Source organism: Cyanistes caeruleus, chromosome 2 (genome assembly GCF_971803275.1).
Source record: "Cyanistes caeruleus chromosome 2, bCyaCae1.hap1.1, whole genome shotgun sequence".
In the NCBI taxonomy this organism is placed as follows: Eukaryota; Metazoa; Chordata; class Aves; order Passeriformes; family Paridae; genus Cyanistes; species Cyanistes caeruleus.
Window position 1 is genome coordinate 99,721,172 of NC_141702.1, and position 21,404 is coordinate 99,742,575.

General features: G+C 35.4%; 1 protein-coding gene across 7 annotated transcripts in view; it reads right to left on the minus strand.

Moving 5' to 3' along the window:
* The window catches only part of USH2A (usherin), a 370,627-nt gene that overhangs the window by 235,900 nt on the left and 113,323 nt on the right, over window positions 1-21,404 (minus strand). For all 7 annotated transcript variants that reach the window (XR_015283723.1, XR_015283719.1, XR_015283720.1 and 4 more), the window contains exons 22-23: window positions 5,956-6,086; window positions 244-370 (exon numbers count right to left, since the gene is read on the minus strand). Coding sequence is in view for 3 of the 7 variants with exons in the window: in XM_086878670.1 (XP_086734796.1) it covers window positions 244-370; window positions 5,956-6,086 (258 nt within the window). In the remaining 4 variants the exon portion in view is untranslated. The remainder of the gene's footprint in view (window positions 1-243; window positions 371-5,955; window positions 6,087-21,404) is intronic.

The following is a 21,404-nucleotide window of genomic DNA, read 5'->3' on the forward strand; positions in this document are numbered from 1 at the left end:
TTACAGCTCTATTTTACAACAGGAGACTAATGCAATTATAGATTCACAAGCACAAAAAGAGACTTAGTATTCAATTATCAAAGATTCACAGTGGAGAGATCCCTCAGATGAACAGACAAACCAGTAATGACAAAACAGTCAGAAAACTGAGTGAATTTTTTCTGTATGGGTGAACATAGGTAGTGAAAAAGCAAGTGAGCAATACCCTTTTTAATACCAAAGTTATTTAAATGAATTGATTACCTGTGTACTGCCCATCCACTGTGATGTTTCCCAGAGCTTGAATTCTTGTAGCAATTATTTGGTGCCAACTGTTATCATTATACACTTTTCCACCATCATTAGTTGGAGTGACTGCTACTGCAGATCCCTTTTTATTAACAGAAGAGTATGATTTAGAATATTTTCAAGGTAACATTTAGAATAATATCTTACTCTTTTATGACAAATTATAGCATACAACATCTAAAAATAAAGTCAGCAGTCCTATGTTTAACTTCCTTTGGCCTGCTGAATGATGTTTAGAATGTTTAGAATGATGTTTATTTAACCTTCTAAATTTAACCACTGAATTTGACCTTCTCAAATAATAAATAAAGGATCCAGGATCCAGTTCTGAGCCTATTAAAAATAGAAAATCCTGTGTAGTTCCCCTGATAAAGACAAAGATGAGGCACAAACCATTGAGGGCCATGTCACTCAGATTTTTGATATTTTATTCCTTTTTTTTTTATTATGTCTCTATTTAACTACTCCAAGGATTGCTGTGGCTGTGAAGTTTGATGGCCATGGTTCAGTGTGCCATCCATGGAGAGCAGGTGCATATCAGGATTGTTAATTGCAGCACCTGTCCACATGAAGGGATCCAGAAATGGGTCCATGTGTAACACAGTAGATGCATGTTCTCTCCATGTTTACCTGGTATCAAAAGGACTAAAATAACCACAAAAGGTAGTTACTGAAGTTGCTTTTATGGTGCAAGGGATGCCTGTAAAAATGTATTTAAATTTAATGAGGATTTTTACCTGGTTTTAATAAAAGAAAAAAATATGACATGCAGGGTGAATTTAAGGACATGTACTACAAACACAGGGAAATCTTTTCTGAATTGCTAAGAGGAGTGTAGTAGATTAAATTACCAAACTAAATCTCAGGAATGTAAAGAACTAAACAAAATATCACATAAATTAATATAATTATGTAATAAAATTAAAATATTTCAATAATTTTCTTGATATTTATATCCAAACAATCATCTTACTTCTAGTATGTCCCATAATACTGCCTTCAGGACTTTATATCATACTTGAACTATCTGGGAACTCAAAATTATTCTGTTGAATTCACAAAACAGAATTGTCCTGTACAGCAGGCAACTACTGATCAAAAAATATTTCTTTATATAGGTACTGTGCTATTATCAAAGAATCTTAACCACTGCAGTTACTTTATGGCTTCAGAAATCAATTTCCAAAAAGTTCATAAATGAAAAATTTGGTTCCTTATAATTTGGGGGCCCAGCTGGTAACTTTGCAGCAGCAAGCCAGACAGATCAACAATTTTTTTCCAGATCTTCTAGTATTCTTTTTGGTCCAAGGATGTCAGAATTATGTACATGGAGAAAAGCTGTTGATAGAAACAACCAACCATTTTGATTAATACTAAAACCCTCTTATTAAAATTTAGTATTCTGCCTTTGGTGATATTTATCCATTAGAAATTGCATTTTGGCACACAGACTTATGAACCCTGAATACATTTTAAATTTGGCATTGGGGACTGTCACTGTGTATCCTATGTACCAAAATAAATATGTGATGTGCACCTATATACACAGATAAAGACAAAATTATTTTCTGTGAATATTTACAGCATGTTTCCAGCTCCATTCAGCCAACATGCTGGTACTGAGGAGGTTTTGAGAGAAACTCCTTTGCCCCATAATAAGAATACAAAGCTATATATCCTTACATACTAATGGCACTTTTTCATATACTATTTTTTATTGTCTTCTCTCCTATTTCAACATTTTAATATTTTACAAACACACACATTTCATTATCGTAGTTTAATAATTAAAACCAGAACTGGTGTCATGCCCAATTAATGTGCCCTGGTAGCATGCCCATTAGTTTTTCCATTAGTGAATTCAACAATACTAATGGGATTACTAGCATGGGATGCTAATTGGGCGTGACATAAGAAACTGGCTTACTTCTTAGCATACCCTTGCTAATGATGAAATTAATGAGCATTTTATTAAATGCTGTCTCATCAAAGTGTACTTAGTTAGCGTTAAAATTGTTACAAACGATGCTGCATTCTAAAGATCAGGTGCCTGAATAAGTGGTTCTTCATATTATGTTTGGCGACAGTCTAGAGCATTAACAGTTTTATACATCAGAAACCACATTTACGTGTAACCAATTCAATCTGGGACCACACAAGCATATGTGCTAACCTGTGCTTAATTCTGGGGGGATGGAAAGGAGAAGACAAAAAAAGACAGTGTTAAGAGTTCAGCATGTGATGCACTGGAGAGGCCTCTTTACACTTTTCCCACACTACCAGAGTCACTCTGGGATCACATTCAAACCGCCTGCTGAGAGGTGGCTTGTCATGGATTTTGGAAATCGCATATTTCAAAATCTGGATTATTTTGCTATGTCATACAATATATCTTAATATTTGGTTGCTGTCAGTAATAACTGAGTAAATATATATGGTTCTGTCATGCTGATGTTTACATTGAAAATACAGAGAACCATCACAAATATGAATCTTCAGAGACACTGTCTCAGACGCCAAAGTATGAGTGCAATACTTTACCCAGTCAAGTTCTTTCAGTGTCCAAACTCCTAATCCTAAGAAAGTGAACAAGTACTGAAGTTTTGCAAGTGCCATGGAGGAAGCCTAGCTGGGACTCAGAGCCAGGTATTATCCATCTTTCTTTTTTTATGTAATAACAGCTCACCTGCGGACTGTGCCTAATACTTTGGCCTCATCATGACAAGAACCAACAAGGCAACAATCACAAGGAAAGTATCTGGTATTCCTTCTTTCTGCTGTGAAATTTAGTAAATGGATCATCTTCAAAAATGGAAGAGCTGGATACAATTCCTTCCATCCTGTGAGAAGAATCTCAATACTTTCTCAGACTGTCCTAATCACTTAGGAAAAAAGGTGCTCCACACTGGACTTATATTTCCACTATTACTGATTTCATTTGGTATAAAATATTCAGTGCTTCCCTGGGAAAAAAAGAAATGACCTGTAGCCACTGGTTACCTGAAGTTGATTGTGTAATTAGGGTGTAGATGTAAAGACATCATGATAAGAAAAAATCCACAGACAGCTGAAGGTTTACAGACACTCTGAGTTTGGAGGAAGATCTATGGAAAAATTTGGTTGTTCCAAAAAGACTAAGACATCTGTTTAAAAAAAAAAAGCTCATGCTTCCTGGACCATGAGTAGAAACCCACAAAGAATGGCAGTGAAACAATTAGGAAGGAAAAAAGAGCAGTTGCACAGCACAAAAGGGAGACAAAAGGGATGGTCAGACAAGAGCCAGATGAATGGTGGTGTACATGGACCTCAGACAAGTATGAATGGACACGAAGAAAAGGATTTGAAATTAACACTTAGCGAAGGAAGAAGCGAGGCTGCTGAAGGCTCCCCACTAGGAGGACTTGGCAGGACTATCCCCAGAGCAGACACAACAAAGAGAAAACGCACTGCTGATCATGAGCAAAGATACAGCCCAGAATCCTGAAAGGGACTGAGGGTGCAAATAATTAACCTGCGACAGGTCACAGCTGGAAGGGAATACAGAATATTACACCACACTGCTACAGATAAAAAGCTGCAGAAACACAATTGTCATCAAAAAGAATATTTGCAATTTCTCAGAGAAGAGCACAAAACAAGGGCCATAAATGTTTACTGTATATGCCATGACTATAATTAGAGACAACAATGCCTATAACCTGGATAAGACACCAAATCATGGCAAGAAGAAATTAAAGCATTTGCACTCTAATGCAGACTGTGATGCACAAATGAAAGATCAAGAATTGCTGCTACAGTAAAAGATATCTGACACTAGGATAGGAATAGCAAATCATGACAAATGGAAGAAATAAACAAACTATGACAAAAATATGGAAACAAAGGTAATGACAGTAAGGTAGCACAGCATATTAGGGATATAGAAGACTGAAAACTTTTGATAACTCAATTTTCAGAGGTAAAATATTTTGAAAAGGTTTCTACACAAAACACTCTGATGAAGGCCACTGTACCCTACTTCTGAATCTGAGAATGTACAGGAATCTCTTCCACATTATTAAGGAAAAATTAAAAAGCATTAGATTTCAAGGCAGTAAATCAACTGTTAAGACCTACACTGTTCCTGGATGCCTTGAATGACAGCCTTTTTTTTTCTCTAAACAGCAATTGAAGCACTGAAGCAGCACCATCAGCTGTTTTATAAGAGGAAACACTATTGAAGTCATGATCCTAAAAATCAGCATGGAACAGAGTTGCCTGATTCAAATGAAACAAGAAGATAAACAAAGATACATTCATAAACAAGTAATCTGTTAAAATTCAAAACAGTAACTGTTGAAAATATTACATGAACTGAGAAGCTTTGAGGACTGAATGTGAGACCTGCTGGGGGTTTTCACAGTTAAAAGACAGGGGAAAAAGGGGGTGGGGGGGAAATGAAAGCCCCAAAGCAGCCATCTTTTCCCCTTCCTGTTCCCCAGATATTGTGGATCCAAACAAATAAAATATCTTCTACTTTAGAAGAAGAAAATCAGCAAGAAGGACTAGGAATACTATTTGAAGCATTAAAATATCAATTGAAAGACATCCACTTCAATTAACCACCAAACAACAACAAAAAAATCTAAATGTACCTTGGAAGATCTTGCAAAGGAAATAAAACTTTCTTTTCAGTTAAAAGGGAGTATAGATGTAAGAGAGAAAACAGAATTAGTCCCTATTAAAATGTAGATGAGGACAACATTAACAACATTAAGCTTGGTCCCAAAAACTGAAGTACACAATAAGATAAGATAAAACCTTAAGTGTGTAAATGCAGTAGAATTAATATAAATTTATATCTTGGACTTGGAAGCAGATTTAGTATTTTCTACCATGGGGATCACATTCAAACCAGTCTCTGTGCAGCACCTTTCTTCTTCTATAGGTGCTCCAAAGCTTAAGAGGATTTTCACTTCTGCACAACACCTCCACATGGTCACAGAGTGACTGTGGCAGAGCTCAGGAGGCAAAGGTTAACAAGGTGGTATAGAAAATCTGATAATTATTTACAGTTTCTTGCATATTTATGAAATATAAGTGAGGCCATAATGTTTTTTAATTCCATAAGGAGATTCAGTTTTGGGGTGCACAGAAAACACAAAATACCCAAACAGAAATGCAACACGTGTGGCTTCATTTTTATTTTGTGGATACTTCCCTCATTTTCTATGGTTTTGCATAACGGTGACATGCTGATCTCTGTAGGAAAACACTTAGTCTCAAGATGGGAGGCTTAAAAAAAATTGACTAACAATATACAAACTTAATAACTAATTAAAAACTTAGTTCTGCACAACTTTGAAATCTTGGTAATTTAAGCTGCAGTGCTGTTTAGTGGCACTGACAAAAAATCCAACCCATAAAAATGCAGCAAAAAGTCTTACATTGTAGCATACATAACAATAAAAAGAGCAAAGATTTAGTATTTCAGTTTTTCTCTCCTCAAAATCTCTAGTTACCTAAGGGTTCTGAGAAGTTAGCTTGTATCAATTAAATTTAAAAAAAAGAAACAACAAACAAACAAAAACCCAAAAACAAACATAAAATCAACCAAGGATAAGCATGTAAAAAGTAGAAAGGTAAATGATATAAGCTATTTTTAAACAATCCTGTCTTTTGTTGTACCTGTGGATCAAAAAGAAAGTAAGGACGCCCACTCCTCAGCTGCAGTGCAATGTACTCCTCCTGATTGCCAGGTGAGGCAGAGAAAAACATCAAACCATCAGGCTCCTGAGTTCTAAATTTCATTTTAATACCTGGTTAGAAAAAATCAAGTAGATGGTTAATGCAAAAAGTGGTTCTTGTAGGTTATAACAAAATTTACAAATAAAATATCATTTTAAAAACCCCAGCAGCATTGCAAAGCAAAACCATGGAAGTTCTGTTCACCTAAAACCCTTGCTAGATATTGGAGGAGAAATTTTACTAATCCAGACTGAGGCAGTCCTTGAAAGAAATTTCTGTGAGCCCTTATTCATCTGTAAAAAAAGACATGCAATTGTGACTAATGTTGTCTAGCAACTTCTTTCTTAAGAAATTATCATTGGGATATTAGCATACTATTCTAATAGTTGACATTTAAGATGCAGATTTTCACTTGTAACTTAACATTTCTATAGGTAAAGCAGAAATGAGGTTTCTGCATGCAAGGATTTGTATGAAGAATAGTAGGGGTTTGGTTTCAAAAGATACATGTATGTGTTCATTTGTATGTATATTCTTTTATAAACATCGTATCTAAGTGCACAAAGAACACCTGGAAAAGAAGTAGTTTTACAATAAAAATTGGAAATATGAATGGATGAACGAAGCTTAATTAAGAACTTTCCAGATCATTATCAATAGTCTTCCATTTAGTTTCTGATAAAATCCCTGTTTGTATGGTAGAGCCATGCCTTTCCTGCACCAAGTTTTTTGCAAAGGGAAATGAAAATGCAGTAATAGCAACACACACCTCTTCTATACACTTCAATTACATTTCTGTATAAGGGTGCTTTTACAGAACAAGGTAAGTTACTGGGTTTTACCCAACTTTCTCAAATTATCCAGTATTTTCCCTATTTTATATCAGGCAGAAAGCAATAAATGACTAAAGTTTATATTGTAGACAGCACCTCTATGAAAAAAACAAACAAACAAACAAAAAAACCATTATTTTGACACACTTCCATGTTAGATTATGCTTGTTAATTACCTATACTCGAAAAAATATCCTTTGGCCTCTCTACCATCATACATCACATACAATGTTTTCATGTAAATCACATGATGCAGTCAGTCACAGACACAAAACATTTGCAAGGCAATGAAAATCAGTCCTGCTATTATAACACCTGCAAAAAGCAATTGCACAGAACTGTGTGTAAAAAAACTCAACCAACAGTGTCCCTAGTTAAGGAAAAGCATAGATTTTCCTAGCTCAGAAATGAACACGTGCAATAACTGGGAGGTTCCAGGTACTTCCAGCTGCAGTATCTGCTGGAGAGGCTGAGACTGATGGCTTCTAATTCCAGCAGTGGGGAGCACAGTTAATTTAACAAGCTGCCAGTATTTTTATGAAGCTGCCAAAAGGCATTTCTGAAGACCAGAGGATCCCTCCTCACACCTAATTCAGATGGACAAACACAAACAAAAAAATTGAGTTTCTGCAAAAACACCATTCTTGTATAATATTGTGTTAGAAAATATAAATTAAATGGTTCATAGCAGTAAAATTGCAGTAATTACAGAAGTTTTCAAGTGTTATGCAGAAGCTTTCTTCTTCTTTGAGTATTGAAGAGTCCTGCTTGTAGAACAGCTACAGCTTTATAGAAATTATTGGTGAGTCAGGAACAGCTACTTCCTTCCAAATTCATTTGTCACCTATTAAAGAACTGAAAAAAGGACTCTATCTCTTTAAGTTCAAGGATCTTCTGAATTTCTCATGAGATAAGAAAGTTCAATATTAATAACTTCTCACATTTCTAGAAGTGACAACAAGAGATAAACCAAATATTAAAACTTCTGCCCCATAGACAATATTTTCACTGTGTGATAAAAAACTTGTGAAATTAATATTTTTCACAAAAACATAGTAATTAATGCTGGACCTCATGGTCAATACATAGCATATGCACAAGCCCATTGTGACTTTTAGCAACTACATGCATGCCTTTTTTCTCTCTTATTGGCACTGAACACTGGAAATGGATTTACTTCACTTGGAATGACAAATCATTCCTTCCAACATCTGAGAAGTTTCACAGAACTTGAAAACCACACTGTATTACCAAAATATTTTCCTTTTTTTTTTCATACCTAGGGGGGAGAGTGAGACATTTTTCAAATTTCTCAAAGACTCATGTCTATTATTTCAGTATGCATGTCTAAAATCTTAATTTCAGTGTTATATATAACATATAAATAGAAACATAAATAAAGTGGTGACATTACAATTACTTCTGTGATTTTTCATATACAGAAACTGCATCTCAGCCACACTACTCACACTACTAAATCTTGGATGGAAAACATGACCATCTGTGGGGCATAGTAGGAAGGTACTTTTAATCAACTGAATCTTGAATTGCAACTCAAGAATTTTCCTAACATGCCTGCTTATGTGACACAAATGATCGTTCCACAAGAATTTGTTATCATTTCTGGGATAAAAACCAACAGGAAATTCTACTACAGATTAAACATTAATGTATGTCATTCAAATAAATTCTTTCATTCCATTTCAAATTATAGTTGCAATTGGAAAAGCTGTCAGAATTCTTTTAATTATAAATAAAGAAATTTATTTAATTTCTGTAATTGAATTTCTTTAATTATAATGGCATTGTACAAAAAATAATACAAGCATTGTATATAGCAAACATAAAAGATGAAAAGAAGACTAGACAGTAATAAAAAGGACAAGTGAAATAAATTACTCATTATTAGCATTAGTGTTTTCAAGTATCCCAGATTGCATTAGGGCAGACTAACCTTCTGTCAGGATCTAAATACTTTCAATTTATGCAGTAGTGGATTGGGACTGGATTTAATTTTTTCCTAGTTTCAAAGATGGCACACCCAGGTTAGAATGGGAATGAGGCTGTGAAACATGACCAATGCAGGCATTTTCAAAGGCATTCAAATGAGATGCAACATCAGCACGTTACCCCGCAGGGACACAGCTTTGAGAGGCCCTTTCAGGAACAGGCTTACATTACAAGTAAAATATATAATACTACTCTAATTTTTGATGTGCCATAACACAGTTTTTTGTCCAATAAAGAAAATGCATATGGTGGGATTTTTCTACCCCCTCTTTGTTATGTAAGATTAGCAAGGCTCAGAACCTCAGTAGCATTTCAAATTCTGATTACCTGGATTCAAATTCTTCTAGAACACTTCAATATGATTTACAAGACCAGCACAAAAGTATTTAAGAGGCAGGAATGTGCTCTTGAGATGCTGACTGTATTTCTGGCAAGTTTACAGAGAACATGGGATTATTTTGAGTTTAGAAGAAGCAGTTGGCAGTCAGCAGGAAAATAATCAATTAGAGCAGCTCCTAGATTAGCATAACGTATACTAATAATTTATAATTATTAAAGCAATAAAATTCATTTCTGACTAATGCAAAAGCCCTTTTTATCTTGCAAAATAAAAAAGTTTATAATAGGTTTTATCTGACCAAGAAATCATTCACTGAGTATATAGAGGGTAACAACTTGCTGTAACGAATCTTTCCAAATTAACTGAACTGAGTTTAGTAAAAAAAAAAATGGAACAAAAAAAAGGGTCTTAAAAAAGTCAAAAGCATTTCAAAATACAATAATGTTTAAAGTCTCAAAAACTGTCATTTGACTTTTTGGAGAAAAGTAGAGGGGAGAATGTAGGCAGGGAGGCAAGACAATTGAAATCATCTTTTGCAATCACTGCTGAGGGATTTCAGCAGAGTGATCTATTTAAAAATTAATTTTGTCCCAGCCATTCAGCAAAAACACTTCTAAAGCACATTTCTCTAAAACTAGATTTTCAGAGTTGAAAATAAGTAAAAAGTAGAAGTTATTTCATTCATTAAATACAAAGAAATTATCTACATGTCTCAAAAATCTCAAGACCCTTCACCAAAACTTACATATAATCACATGAACAACTCTATCCAAAAGTGCTAAGAATAGTCAAAAAAAATATTTTCAACTTTGTCAGTGATCAGCAAGACTAGTTTTAGCTTAATTTTCATAAATGCATCAAATCCCAACCCATATGCATAAGATTGATAATAACAGGAATACCTTAGCATATTATGAACAATTACCTTGTAGACTTAGGAAGAAAATAAATGGAGTGTACATTACAACTGGGAAAATAAAAAAAGAAGAAATCTGCCAAATACCTTGAAAATCACAAAGCAATTTCAGAAACAAATTTTGCATAATCTGTGAAGCACATCCATTTCCAGTGAATTTTTCCCAAAATTGCACAGTTGTAGAAACAGAATTTGCATTTCCATTCTACTTACATTGTTTTATGAAATCGTTTCAATAATTATATAATTGCACATTCCAATGAACAGAAAATTGTTGGCAAAGAAAGTGATCACTTTATGCTCACTGAGAGCCTTATTTGTGCATAATGCCAACTAAAATGAATAGAAATTGTACATAAAATTTTGACTACAGCATTAGGCTCTCAGCAGTCCCTTCAGGATGACAAACCTTAAGTGTTTATTTAACATTATGACTGAACAAATGCTCTTGCCTATTCAAAATACATTTTCCCACAGAAATTATAAACCAAAATTTGTTTTTAATGGGGGAGGGTAGATACGGAGAGTAAAATCTCAGTTGCTATATACCTCCATAGCATTTTGTTGCTATTCCCTTTGTGAGAGTAATACATCATGCCATCGCAATAGCTAAAAAGAGATTTCATTAATTTTTTTACATATAAGAAAATGCACTTGTAGGAAAAAAAAAAAATTAAAAGGAAAACTTAACAAAAATGAATCCGTTTTCAAAGCAGTTTCACTTAATGGACAGTGAAATTGGAAGAAAATAAAAAACTCGGAGGACACTTCCCTGGACATACTTATGAAGATCCTCTGCTGAATACAAGGACTTCTTCATACTTCATGTTGGCCTAAAGTTTCCTGGATTTTATTGAGAGAAGAAGACAGAAAGTCTTCTTCCCAAAGCTGTCCAAGACCCATTGTTGCTTTTCATACAGTATCAGGCTCCATCTATTACTGTTACCTTAACATTTTCGGAAACATTTTCAAAGCTCATCATCACTAACATTACACTAAGTTAGTAATTCCACTGATGAAGTAAATCCTCTTCATTTTTAAGTTGCTTTGGTTTTTTAATTAAAAATATAAAATATATATTTAAGTCATATACATATGCACATATCATATGTAAACACACAGATACATTTGTGTAAATCCACATACAAAAAGTTCCCAAACTTTTTCCCAAACTAACTGGACCCCCTTTTCTTTTGTGATCACAGTAAAACCAAGAGAAGCAAAAAACCATGGTTTCTAAATTAGACTGTACAAAAGCTCTGTATTTTGAAAAAGTCTAACTTTACTCAGAATGACACATCATGAAAAAAAAATTTTTAGGTATTCCTAATACATCAAACTGCCAAAAAGCTAAATCAAACTAAAATGTTGAGCAAGCATAAACACAGAGTATGATGAGTGAATGAAAGGTGAAAACATGCAACACTTCTTGTGGAAACCAACTGTCAAACAAAATCCTAAATCCTCTTGATGAGATCTGAGTGTTCCTTTTGCACTAAAATGACTAATTTGCTACCTGTTTTTTCTTATTTTGCTTGCTACCCCATTATACCCACTACTGGTAAAACAAACAGGACATTTTAGCTTTAATCTTCTTACTACATAACCCAAATAACTTCAGTCATGTTTGCATTAATGCTGCATTAATCATGTTGTTGCGTATTAATGAGTTTTCAGGCTATGCTAATTACTGTCATAGATTCTGCAGCAGCCCATTAAATATACAAATTACAGAATTAAAGAGCCAGAGCTCTTCATGATTAATCTTTAAATGGAGAAAAACTAATGATGTCTGTACAAAGTTTCCCTCCACTTTTGCCTGACTGAGCCCAATGAACAATCAATTAGATTATTTGAAGAATAAGAATACTGCTCATACTAAAAGATTTGTTATGCTGTTATTCCATGCAGAAAACACACATTTATAAGTTTCCATCAAATGCATTTCTGTAACATATTCCAGGTCTTAAGGTCTCCCAAAGTGTTGCATGGGGAAAAAACTTATGGATACTCCAATTCATTACTGCATACTCATAGGAATCTGCTGGTTCCATATGAATACAGTAAATCAATCTTCTCCTTTTAGCAAGGACACAAGTCCTGGTACTCCCTAGCAGGAAAGATTTACAGCAAGCCTTAGTGAAAAGAAAGCCAAGATAAGTTTAAAGTCATTTGATAAGATTTGATGTATTAGTAGCACTTTATCCCCTCACTAACAGAGTGATGCTTTGTCAGGAATAGTGCAATACCTAGTGGTTAAATCAAGAGATTCAGAATTAGGAGACCTTGGGTCTGTAGTCAGCCAATGACTGGGGTATGTCACCTGAGAGCCATCACTTAAACCACCTTCCCTCCATATTCTTCCTTTCTGAAGAATGGTGGCCAATATAGCTTGTGTAAAGTTCAATAATGTTTGAAAAATTCATTTCTGTTTTGTCCTCCACAGCCTAACACATACAAAATCAGCAGAATGTCCACATGTATTCAGAAAAGTTACCTAGAGACTAGGCATTTACCGACATTTGAGAAAAAAATAGTACTTCCAAGAGGGGATTAGTTTAGCTTCCTCCAAACACTGCATACTATGCAGAACATCACAAGATTTCCCTAAAGAGCAAATTCTCCATCTGTAATAATACTACTCTGCACATCAGTAGGTGCAGTTCAGAATTAACTGGCCATTCCAGACCTGTCCTATCACTCTTTTACACCATGAAAAAATAAATAAACCCTACTTTATACATTTAAGATTTTATATTTATATGATGTAATTCTTTAAGAGAAAACTAATCTGCTCAGGGCAAGATTGATCATGGCATGAAAATACTTTCATATGAAGTAAAAAAGACTGGTTTAATGCAATTAGTGCACAAGGAAGAGGACATAATACAAACATTTGAGTTTGCTTAGGAAAGGCAGTTAGGGCACAGAGAAGCTTTCCAACATACACTCAACACCCAAGACCACTTAAGGGAAGTAAAAAGATCACTTAAGGAAGGTAAAAAGGAAGAAGTTCAAAGCAAAAACACGTTTTTTCACAGGTGCTTTACAACTTTTACAGTGAAAATAGAAACATAATTAGGACAATCTTCAAAATATTGGCACATGTTATCTAAGAATTTGGCAAGACTCAAAAGCAACAGATTAGTCTGCATACCTAGATTTATCTAAACAAAAAATGAAGGCCACAGAAAAACATATAAGAGATTAGGGTGACACCAGATATGAAGATGCAGGTGAGGACATCTGTGAGCATCCTCTGTCATTAGAGTCAACAGCCAGCTCTTTACACACACGTTTAAGCAATACTGCCAATAAAAAAATTAGTAACCTGCCTCGAATTCATTTATTAAGCAAGTCTATGAACAGAATTCATAACTGTTTTCCACTATGTACATTGGGAGACCATACAATAAGCATGACATCCAACCAGCATCAGCTTATCAAAGCATAGCTACCAGAGTAGAAATAAAACTGTAATTTTGAAACTCACAGAATCAAATGCTGCTTGGTGTGAGGATCAGCTGCAAGTTAGTTTCTGTGTTGCTCAATACTGAGGTGAAACATGAAAAAACAGGAAACATCACTCCAAATTTCACTTAATGCTTTCTTTGATGTTGTTGCCCAACAAGCAAAATCTGAGAAAATTTTAATCAAACATGACCGCTCTCAAACATTTTAAATTATCTTTATTTATTTAATTTTTTTTTAAAAGCCTAGAAAAGTTCAAAATACTCTGATTTTGTTATAAAAGCAAGAAAAAATTTCTAGGAATAAGAATCCTTTATGAGCAATTTCATTAATTCAAAGGTTGATATTTAAAGAATGGAAACAGAGGCAAGCATTAATCTTCATTTTAACATAAATTCTTTAGAGAAAGAACTGTATTCTGTTACCTGTATGTGAATTAATGCATAAAAAAGGTCATCTTATGCAACAAGGGTAAGGTGGGAGAGGCTTCTAGGTGTTAATGCAATGCAAATCATAATTACTAGAAATATGATGACAAGAAGAATCCCTTCAAAGATTTACAGCAGTGCAATCTATAAAAGGTCAACATCACAGTGAAATCAGAAACGAGCTGGAGGTCAGTAGTTGTAAATAGCACTTCAATTATAAGTCTTTAGTTAGTATTTTCAGCAGTAGCACAAATGTAACACTGCACAGATAGTAATTTAACTGATCAAGGGAAAAGAGTTAGACTACAACTGAGTAAAATGCAAATACATCAAAATTAAAGTCAGTGTAATGATCTGAAACACAGCAAATTTAGAGAATCACACACTAGCCAAGGCAGAATCCCATCACACAGCATCTCAGAAGCTGAAAGCACAATAACATGGAAATCCTGCAGCAAATGAGGAGGATTATTGATTAGATAGTGCACGTAAGGAACAGAAGAATAACTAAAATAAGCTGATGAGTGTCTGGAGGAATACTAGAGGACAAAAATGGAACTGTAACAAGGAAGTGAAAAAAACCAAAAAAACTTACAGAGAGAAATACAACACCACAGAGGAAACACTGAAATAGAAAAGTGTAGATTCAATTTACAAACACGGCAACAATGCTACTCATGGTAGAACTGAAAATAAAAAAGCTACTAACATATTCAAGTTAATGCAGTGATTTAATGTAGAGCAGCAAACTGCAACAAAACTACCAAATTAAGAATTAACTGAAAGGAATATGTAATATTTTCATCTAGTAGTATTTGCAGCAGTATTTCCCTTGAGTATTTTTTACATAATACCCTTTTCCAGAGGAAGACTAAAAGTGGTTTTATTTGTAGGAAGTAAGCTCAGAAAATAATTTCAAAAGAATGATCAGATGGCAAGCTTTATGCATGGATATATAGGTAACTGTGAGGGCTCCCTCATTGCCTTCTAAGCTATTCACTATCTAATGGAACTACACCTTGAGCATGCAGCAGGTCCTGCTTTGAAAGTGTTAATAATACTCCATCACATTTTGTTCTGTTATTCCTGTGTCACTGTACCCAGGAAATTCACACTCTGAATTAAGTGCTTTATAGGGTTTGGCATGAAATGTTCACTGAAAATATATCCAAACACTTTGAAGCAATTATGCAGAATATTTTTCTGAAAATATGATCCAGAGCTACCAAAACACTGTCTGCAATACCTCAGTTTGAGTGAAAGCACAGCTCTTACAGATCAGGACAGAACAGAAATATAAAAATTCAATCCAACCTCTCCTGTGCTGGACATGTAGATGATGGCATTTTTCACTTTAGGATTCAGATACAAGGTGAAATCAGTTTATTCAAAATGTAGTCCTGGAACATGAGAACAAAGTACATCTGCTCCTTTTTAGTGTAAACGCCTTTTCATTCTAGTGTTAGGGCCTTGCTTAGATTACTAGGTTCTATCAGCAGTTAATTATGTCCCTAATATGAATTTCAGAATAGACCAGAATCTGTATCTACTTAATCAGGAAAAAGACCTAGTGACTTCAGTGAGAAACCTACCTGAGAGAGAGTTTATTTTACATTTGCTTTGAATTGTTTGGATTCATGAGAGGAATGCAAAATAAATTCTAAAGCGGAAGACTGCTAAAATGTAATCTACACAAAAATAAGAGATGCACATTGGAAAGTTGTTACCAAATTCAAGTCTCAAAAGCAGGAAATTCTCCTGAAGAAGGATAATAAGCAGGACATGCAACAGAAGCTGCAGCTGAAAGAACTGAGAAAAGAAAAAGCCAAAGGTATGCAATTTAACTTTCCTTTCACAGAATATTTCTCGTGGACTATTTAACTCAGTACCACTTCATGAAGTGCCACTCCATAGTTGATTTTGTAGTATTTGTACTTTTAACCAGTATTAGGCTATTATTTTTATCTTTGCCTTGAATGGTTTATGTCATTGCCCGGTATGATTTGCAATTTGTACTAACACAGGTCTGCTCACCTTCAGTCCACTTCCACCCTCACTTTGGTCCAAATGCTTGTGCAATTTTTTGCCCCTCTGTTTTGTTAATCTCCTCTCCTTTGACTTTATCTACTGTCCTTTTTCCCATTTCTGCCCTTCTGCTACATTCTCTGTCCTTCTCTTTTGCCCAGTTTGTTTCTCCTTCTTCCCCATTCATCTCCTCCCACCTTTTCCGCTTTTCTGTCCACCCAGCTCCATCTGCCTTTCTTAGGCCTTCTCTATCCTTCCTTGACCTGCTCCGTCAGCTGTAATCCCAAAAGACAGCCTTAGCCCTGCTGTAAATGACCACGTCAAGGCAAGAAAGTCAACAGGATAAAGCCAACATACTGGGACTGCTACTGCAAAAGTAAACTACTGTGCACTATCTAGAATATAAACAGAGGCAAACTTCTGCTGCATGAAAAGCTAAGAAATCTAGCAACTTTCTCTTAGAAACTGCTTTAGCATATATGTGATCTCTGCTTACTCTCATTGATACAGCACTCACAATCCCTGGACTGAGTTTGAAAACAGAGCTGGGGAGGAAGGGAAGAACCACCTGTAAGTAGTTATTCAGCATTGGCTGCTGTTATCACTTCCTTTTCATTTGTTGGAAACTCATGGCCCAATATACAGCCCAGTAATTGAACAGGGGATTTTATGTTATTTATCTTAAATTAAGATCATATTCACCAAATTCACCAACATCCTCTGCTCTGCCAAGTCTCTACACAGAGTGTGCCATAGAAAACATGACCTAGTGCAGTAAGCCAGCTGTGGAGGTTGTGTCATCAATTTGTAGTCTGGCGTATTCCCAAGAATCAAACCCCTGTGCTCACTGTAAGCATTAAACACACACAGAAGAATAAAACAGAACTAGCAGGGCAATGAAATCACATCTATCTATAGCTGAATATTCACACAGTATGAAATACTGAAATACTTTCAGGGTGATAAATACAACTGAAGTCCTCCCTCTGCTCTGGTTTTTAAGAAAGCACTCTGGTGGTATGCAGTGGACATGGAAAAGCTCCTGTATCACATCCAGCAATCCAGCTAATGTGGTCAATACACCTTGCAGGGGACAGATATAAGCAGGTAATCTGTCCTGTGTACGGTCACCTACCTGGAAAACCAGGGTGGTACACAATAATGCTGGCAGTAATGGAACACAGAGCTAACACCTTCCTCCTACCCATGTGGTGGAGATGCTCCGCAGAGGAGGATTTGAGCTGAGATTTTCACCAAGTGTCCAGATGCAAATGAAAGACAACTGATGAACACAACAGCACCAGCAGTGATATCTATTGGTGTTTCAGTGCTTTTCCATGTATGTAAGGAGTTCATGATTTTCTCATGTCTCTAATCAATACTCAAAGGAAATGAAGTTTATCACTAAATTCTGAACTACACCTGATGGTACAAACCATAAGGCAGACTACTGTCAACTTTTTTTCCAAACACAAAACAGAAACGTAAAGATTTAACATTCAACTGATTTTATTATTCTAAATAAAAAGAGATAAGGCCAATACTGAAAATACTTTCTTTGCATTTCTTCACACAGCATGATGCCATTTAACCTCCATATATTATGATATTTTCAGGCAGGTATTGATTGAGCCTATGTCATCTTTTCAGAATATTTAATTCCTTAAGGGACTCTTGAATTAAAGACCTCTTTGCTGTAGACTGCCTTTGACTTGACTTTTACATTATTACTTAAAAACTGAGTGATTACAGAATACATGACAATTCAGAATTATGGCAATAAGGAAATTTCTCCTCTTTTGCAAAACTCATTGATAATTTTTTCTTTCTTCCTTGTGCCCTTTTTTCTCAAAATACAAGACTTATTGCAACAGAAAAAATAATTATTGATTACAATACTGTAATAGATTAAATCAAAAAATGGGTGACATACAACATTACTAAAAAGTATGAGACTTTATATTTTGTTTCTAGTGTGATCATTTGTATATCTTTACCACTTGCAATGCCTCACAGAAAGAATCACATATTATAAAAGAAAAGGAACAATCTTTTCTCATGTGCTGTAAAAAGTCACCTTTTCTCCTGTCCCTTGTGTTGCCTGAGGATTCAGATGACACCAGTTTGATTAACTCACTGATTATTTTAAAGTTTTGCTTGTGATCCTAGAACAGTGTAAGGGAAATGGGAAAAAATCCTCATCCTTAACAATGCAGAAACCCTTATTTATAAATGCTCTTTAAAGCACTAAATAAAAAGAATAATTAAAATGAAACTGCCTCTGAAAGGCTGAATTCTGTAACTGTAGTAGCAGGGCATGCCTGCCACAGAGGCGGCAAAGGCTCCCAAACAGCCTGTGTGGCTCAGCTGTGTCAGAGCAGGGCTTCCAGCCATGGGAACTCCGATAATCCACACCCCAAACTGCTGGGAAAAGGCTGCCTTGGATGGCAAGGCTGCAGCCTTACAGCCAGCTCAGCCCTGTCCCACAGTAAGAGCTTTGGGGAGAGGCTGCTTTGGAGCTATTAAAACACTTCCTCCCAAAACATGCAGTAGTAATCCCGAGGCTCTCAGGTATAGAAAGATTTCAGGAGAACTGGGCACTTCCATCTTAAAGCAGCCTTGAGCCCCGGCCATTTCTCAGCCTGGCTGCAGTTGGTAGTCACTCTGCAATTCTGCAGGAGTACTGTGCTGCCCTGATTTCCACCTCTGACATTTCCCTGGCCCTTTCCCACCTATGTGAAAGGCAGAAGGTCCGGCATAAAAACAATTATGCAGTCTTTGCTTCACCCAGGATTCCCATTCAACTCGTTTTTCCCCTTAGTGCATGCAGTTCAGTAGCATAGCCAAGTTTACACAGAAAAACCCTAATTTTTTTTAAATTAATGACGCTAATGTGACAATTTCACATAAGTCTGGAATAAGCATCTTGAATTGGAATATTTCAGTCACTGAACTGGAATAAACTGGGAGAGAAAGAATATAAAATAAATGAAAGAAATATTAAAAAATACTAAAGGAGGAAATTAAATAGGAGAAACAACTAATTTTGAAAGCTGGAGTTCAGAGGCAGTACTTTTATAACAAACTCCATCTTTAAAAATAGTGGAAAAAACTTACAAAAAATAAAAATTAAATGTACAAATCTTTTGTAAAGGAACTCACTCTAAGCAGGGCCAAAACTTCTGTGGAAAGGATTACTTTCATCTCAAGACAAAACTCTCTCTCCCTTCTACAAGTCTTCTCAGTGGTAGACATTCTTAATAACACTTATTGCCCACACCCTCCTTGAATCTTCCCAACACGGTTTCACTCTGGTTCTACAGTTCACTTCACAGTTTGTTTCTGTTTCAAAAGATATTACCTGGGATGGTTGCACCTCTAAGTCTAGCCTTCGTTTTGTTCATCCAATTATGAGGGCTGATGGGAACAAAGACTGTAATTCGTGTAAATAGATTCCCCCTCCTCCCTTCCTGTCTCTGCAGCAAGTCACTGAACCACTTGAAAATGCATAAAATAAAATCCCCCAAGGGCTAAAACTCCACTACGCCAAAATTCCCATTATTTACTACAGAAGAGCATGCATTCTGTTTGTGGTAACCTCTCTACCAGTGAAGTTTTCTTTTTAGTAAATCAAGAACTTTTACAGTAAAGCAGAATAAAAGGGCATTATAATCACCAAGCCTGAAAAAAAAAAAATAAAGAAAAAAAATATATAAAAATGTGATACTATTTATTATTGAACTATTTTTCTTTTCTTTACTTGGGTAAATACCTAAGGACACATTCTACTCTATCAGTTTAACTCTAACCACTCTAAAATAACACTAATTAAAATTTTGATATACAAGCATGATCAGAACAAAGAATTTTAAGCAGACAGGTTTAGATATAAAGTATCAGGTAAAACCAGACTATTTCTTCTTTTTTTCTTTTTTTTCCTCCCTGAGATAGACAGCATGTTCTTTTCTGAACTCAGAATACCATTCTGTGTAGCACCTAAGAGTGCCATCAGTATAAATAACAATGACTCTCTGAATTAAAGAATAGAACAGCAAAATCTTTTTGCAGTTCACCATCTTGTTTAGTACTGGAAAATATTTTGTTCTACGTCTACTTTCTTCACCAGCATTGCATAGATCTCATAGGGCAGCAGAGGAACTTAGATAAAAAATATCTAAAAAGTAGTAGGCATGACCCCCAAAAGCCTAGTTTTCCCCCAGTTAAAGTCTATTTTTATAATAAATAAAATACCTAAAGCACTCTATAAGAATATGGCAAACAAAATAAAAAACTCTTTTGCAAGAACTATAATAAGTACATTATCTGTTGCAGAAAGCACTGGAAGAATTTTGAATCATGTAACAGCTTGGGTTGGAAGGGACCTATTAAGGTCACCTTGTTAAACTCTGCCTGCAATGAGCAGGGACATTTTCAACTAGATCAGGTTGCCCAAAGCCACATCCAAACTGACCCTCAATATTTCTAGACACAGGGCATCCACAGCATCTCTGGGCAATCTGTGCTGCTGTTTCACCAGCCTCACTGTAAACAACTTCCTTACAAGTAATCTAAATCTACCCTCTTTTAGTTAAAAAACATTACCCTTTGTCCTATATAGACCACTAAGGAAAAGTAGAGCTGCATAGCAGAAAATGCAGAAATCTTGAGTTAGTGCAGCCAACACACTTTTCAGGGAATAGCCTTGTTTTATAATCTAAATCATAAGCAGAGAGGGCAAATAATCACTTCTTAGCAAGACAAAGACAGGACTTTAACAGCTGCACATGTAACAGGTTAGTTTAATAAATAGGATGGTGCAAAACCACAGAGTACTACATAAGTAATGATCAATGCTTAAAATCAATGCTCTTGCAAATTGAAGCCAATGCAAAGGGGCTAACACCAGGGTAAGGTGATCCGGTTGATGTATTTTGGATCTGCTGAAATAAATCCATTTATAGGAGCATTTGCAGGATGAGTAAGTTAAAAGAGCACTGCAACAGTCAGGCCTGGCTAAGGGAACGCCTCCTCCTACTGTCAATATTTCAAACTGATAAAGAGCTGACCAAGTGCAATCAGTGCCGTGATGAATAAAAGAAAGCTTGGGACCATTAACATTAATGGGACTTGCGTGACTAAATGCTCATATATTGTTCTGAAAATTTACCTGATGGACCAAGAGACTTTTATCCTTTGCTTATGCTTCCCCTTTTTCCTGCAGACTCTGTATGATCAGTTTTAAATATACTGCAACATAGTATAACCATCTAAAATAACTTCATATTATTAATATCCCATGAGTCAAACAAAAAAAAAAAAAAAAAAAAAAAAATAAAAGAACTACAGACCTCACTCTGGCTACCTGG